Here is a 4,968-nt window from a genome sequence, read left to right as displayed (position 1 = left end):
TGCTATTCCCTACGGTACTGGAATTTTGTTCGATATGTTTCTAGCATTTGGTAGAGGAATGAGCCATTATAACCTAAAGTAGCCACTAGCAAATCCTAATAGGGGTTTTGCTCAATAAATGACACAAGGTACTTGCTTACAATTCATTTATCTAGCTAAGGTGGTCATTGCCACATGATCAATCTTGTTGCAGGGTGGGTTTAGAATGAGTCAGCCTTCTATCAGTTAAAAAATTTGAACACCTAACCTGCTATTATGGAGGAAATGTCTAACTTGCCAACCACGAACATTCCATGAAAATGCAAAATGATTTAATCATCTCAAATCCCCTAATGAAGTATGGTCGAAAGGAATCAAACAAAAAAGTAAGTGTTTTCATCTGAGATCAATAAAAGTTATCTTTCCTTTCCAACAACTTAATAAAATTCTTATGCATCATGATATTTAATACAATTAAATTTGTGATATCCAATTAAACCTGTGACATGTCATGACAAGTTTGATCCTACTAGCATAATAAATATTGAGCCAAAGGTTGGTGTAGCCCACAAGATGTGGTCCTTGCCTTCTCTTTCCATCAGTATCTACCCCCTAAATAGGCGTTTCTAATTGCATGCATTTCAGTGGCCACGTCTTTCATGTTCATTCGTTCACCTGGTGATGATGTTGAGCATATGAGGCCGACTCTTGTCACAGATTCTAAGCATTGGTGAAGTCGCCTAGTTGTGCTTCCTCTCGGATCATCATCATCATCATGGATCAGCAACAATGGATCAATGATTTCCTCGATCCTCTCAGGAAATGCCATCTTAACAAAACTATCAAGGGTCAATCCATTGTCAAATGCATCATCAACTGGTCTCTTTTCTGTAAGAATCTCCAAAAGAAGGATTCCATAGCTATAAACATCACCTGATGTAGAGACCTGTCCCCCTGCCCCATACTCTGCGGTGCATACATTTCAGAGTTAGTACCGCATAAGCCTAAGAGAACTATAACCATGATGTAAAACAAATTAACCATTCTCTTCTAGAAAAAGGAAAAAAAAAAAAAAGAACGCTAGGAAAAAAATACTATTAAAGCTTGGTTTTGTTATGATCTAAAATTACCTGGAGCAACATACCCAATGGTTCCCCTTATGACGTCTGTTGAGTTTGCTGAATTTTGCAAAGACATGCTCATAGCTTCACAAAGGATTTTTGCCAACCCAAAATCCCCTACATGAGCAACCATGTCAGCATCAAGAAGAACATTACCAGGCTTCAGATCACAGTGAACAACTGGTGGTTGACAGTTATGATGAAGATAGGCCATTGCTTCAGCAACATCAAGGGCTATGTTTAACCTCTGAAGTAAATTTAAACTGTTCGTCATTCTGTGCTCACTGATTCTTGGGTGCAGCCATTCCTCTAAACTCCCATTAGGCATGAATTCAAAAACCAGAGCTCTGAAATCATAACCTCTAAAATCAACACCGGAGCACACTGTTATGATCTTGACTAGATTACGATGTCGGATGATTCTTAAAGCATCACATTCAGCTACGAAACTCTTGATGGCTCCTAATTGTTGCAGGTTAAAAACCTTCACCGCAACAACTGCATTGCCACGAAGCAGAGACCCTTTATACACGGAACCATATCTTCCTGTGCCAACATGATTGATGGATGAGAACCCATCTGTTGCCTCAGCCAATTCCCTGTAAGATACTTTCGGATATTTGTCATCCAAGGAAGATGCGGGTGATCTCGTGTCCTTTCTTGGCTTTTTTTTCCAATATAAGAAAACAAAGAGAAAGATCACTGTCAAGCAAGAAATAGCACTAATTATCGGTATCACTACTCGAACCAGATGAGACCTTCCCCTCTTTTCTGATGATTTTCTGGGACATGGAGGCAAGTGAAGTTCTGGTATACCTCCACAGAGCCCATCATTGCCAAGTAGCGAGATAGCAGTTGCATTGTTGAAGATTCCCTTTGTCGGAACTGCACCGTCCAGATGGTTGAAAGACAGATTGAGATACGCCAAAATGTGCAAGTCTTCTAGCACTTTAGGTACGGGCCCTGACAGGTTATTGTGCGAGAGATCGAGATTTTGAAGTGCTTTTATGTCACTCAAAGATGGAGGAATGGTCCCCTGGAGGAAATTATTGTCAATGAAGAGGTTTCCCAAGACCTCACAATTGCCAAGTGTGCCAGGTATCTCACCCGACAACCTGTTTCCAGAAAGATATAATCCTCTGAGATTTGTCATGCTGCCAACATCCAATGGTAGTTCTCCAATCAAATAGTTGTCAGAAAAATCCATGGAATTTGACAGGAAAGAAAGGTTGAATATCTCTTTTGGGATGCTACCACTAAGACTGTTGTTGGATAGGTCCAGATCTGCTAAATGTTGGAGGTTTCCCAGACTTGAAGGTATTGGTCCTTCAAAGGCATTACTGCCTAAGTAGAGTCCATTCAACTGGGTGAGGTTGCCAAGGGAGGATAGAAGGGTCCCTGTTAACGTGTTGCCACCCAAGGAAAGAACCTGCAGCATCTGAAGTTTTCCGATATCTTCTGGGATATTACCAGTGAGTAGATTATCACTAAACGCCAATGCATACAAATTGAACAGGTTTTCCATTCCAGAGGGAATGTTCCCTAATATATGGTTAGATCCCATTCCCAGAAACTGGAGTTCTATGGATAGGTTGGTGATTGATTTTGGCAATATACCACCAAGCAGGTTGTCATCTAGTGCCAATAACTGTAAAATACTGCAGTTGGTTAAAGAGTCGAGAAAAGCCCACCCGTTAGCATCACTTGCTTCAAGCTGGTTCGTACCAAGATTGAGATGGTAAAGACCTTGCAATCTTCCCAAATTTGAAGGCACCTGTCCACTAAAATTGTTTTGACTGATATCAATGTGTACAATGCTGGTGGGCCAATTGGTCCCTACAAATGAAAGTCTAGGAAGTGTGTTGCCCAGGGTTGGTGGAAGGCTACCCTGCAGCTGGTTGCCAGCCACGTTGAAGACATACAAGTTTGAGAAATTGTAGAGTCGCAAGGGAATGATACCAGAGAGCATGTTTTCAGACACCTGAAAGAATCCTAGGTTTGCAAGGTTGCCTAGTTCCTCTGGGATGCTTCCTTCTAAGAAGTTTAACCATAGGTCCAGCACTGAGAGCGAAGAAAAATTTCCGAGCCAAGGTGGGATGACTCCTGTGATGTTGTTTGCCTCGAGCCGTAGAGTCTCGAGCTTTGTTAGTGATCCGAGCTCATCCGGTATTCTCCCTGCAAGAGGGTTTTTTTTTAGGTCAAGTCGTCTGAGGTCGGAACAATTGGACAGTTCAACAGGGATCCCTCCTCTGAATGAATTAAAGCTCAGGTTTAGGTGCTGCAACCGGTGCAGATGGCCAATATCAGAAGGGATGTTATCAAAGAAGCTATTGCTTTGGAGGTTGATTTTTCTGAGGAAAGTGAGATTTCCTATGGATGGAGTAAGAGAGCCCACCAAGCCCTGGGAGCTGAGATCCAAGGCTATGACCCTCTGCTGGTGCTTCCTGCCGCACGTGACTCCCTCCCACCCACAGAAATTGGTGGTGGCATTCCATGTGTTTAGAACTCCAGAGGGATCGCTGGTTATTTGATCTTTGAATGCAAGCAGAGCAAGTAGATCTGTCTCATTGCTGAACAAAGTCCGAGCAGTGGCATCAAACCTGCAATAATTAAAGGAATTTAAAAACAAAAGGAAAGACAGCAAGGGCATCATTACCTCCATTTGGTTTGCCTTCTGCTTCAGCTCTACTTGGAAGCACCTGTGAGAGTTGGAGGAACCCAGGATGGAGAATTGAGATACATTTATAGACTAAATGAGATATCTGCATCACGAAAAAAAAAAAAAGAAAAAGAAAAAAGTTTTTCATCGTAACTAAGGGTTTGTAGACCAACTGTTTTGCCACCAGTCATGGGATTGACATTTCATGAAGCCAAGGACAACCCCGGTGCTGGCCAGCTGTTCTGATGTGATGAATGTTGAAGTTTTTAACAGCCAATTTCTTTGTGGACTTGGATCTTGGTGGTTTTATCCTTCGTATTAAAAGATCTATCAGACGGAAGAAATTATTTGTTGGGCTAGCTCCACCAGCTCCATCGGTCCAATCATGCACCAACATGAATAACAATCGGATAAAAAAAAAATAGAAATGAAAAAGAGATCAGTACAGATATATGTGTGCATGTTGATTTGTTGTTTGACTGGTCCAACAGCTCATAGATGAACCTCATCTAGCAAAAAATTTCATGTTGGACTGGTAGGAGTTTAAATTTGTTGGGTGGATGTCTAGTCTGGACACCACCTTTCAAGATCTTTTCAGTACCATGCGATGCAGCAGAAAGAAAGAAGAAACAAAATAAAAAAAAAATAATCAAAATACGTGGATCAGCCACAGAAGGACTCGCCTCCACGGGATATGCAAACTTCCAAGATCTCCTCATTACACCGTCATGTATCCTCCAGCTGACCGTCCCAAGTCTTCTGATCGCACAGCTCGATCCATCCGACAGATATACAGTACCCTCACTGTTCTCCAGGAAGTCAAACTGCTCCTCTCTGCAACATACATGATAGGGGTATACAGAATCTAATATTCACTGCTGGAAAGAAGTAGATACCTCGTTAGATATCTCAAAGACATCTCCATCTGAATCGCTGCCAGCCGTCGCTATAGCAGCCACCGTCCGATTTTTGAGTTGAGGACAATTTCTGGCTAGATGCCCTAACTCCTCACACCGGTAACACCTGGTTTTGCTCAAGTCCCTCCTGGACTTAGATCGCCCTCATTGCGATCTCCTGTCGCTTCGTCTACCACCTCCTGCTCCTCCAGAAGCCACCAAAGCTGAGCTATCGCCATCTGAGCTCGAAGCTGGGTTCTTCCTCCTGAAAATCTCGTTTGGAGTATCGCCGCGGTGACCTCGTCCATCTTGA

The 4,968-nt window shown here is 42.5% G+C and overlaps 1 protein-coding gene across 1 annotated transcript; it reads right to left on the bottom strand.

Moving 5' to 3' along the window:
- Positions 1-395: 395 nt before the first annotated feature.
- On the bottom strand, positions 396-4,021 carry LOC105051183 (receptor kinase-like protein Xa21). Its single transcript, XM_073243032.1, has 2 exons — positions 1,110-4,021; positions 396-945 (listed from the first exon to the last, which is right to left on the bottom strand). Exons 1-2 carry the CDS (start codon positions 3,760-3,762, stop codon positions 578-580), a joined length of 3,021 nt encoding a protein of 1,006 aa, XP_073099133.1. The 5' UTR covers positions 3,763-4,021; the 3' UTR covers positions 396-577.
- Positions 4,022-4,968: the final 947 nt, after the last annotated feature.

The sequence above is a fragment of the Elaeis guineensis genome, chromosome 9, assembly GCF_000442705.2.
Source record: "Elaeis guineensis isolate ETL-2024a chromosome 9, EG11, whole genome shotgun sequence".
NCBI classification, from domain to species: domain Eukaryota; kingdom Viridiplantae; phylum Streptophyta; class Magnoliopsida; order Arecales; family Arecaceae; genus Elaeis; species Elaeis guineensis.
This window is presented reverse-complemented; position numbering and strand designations above follow the sequence as displayed.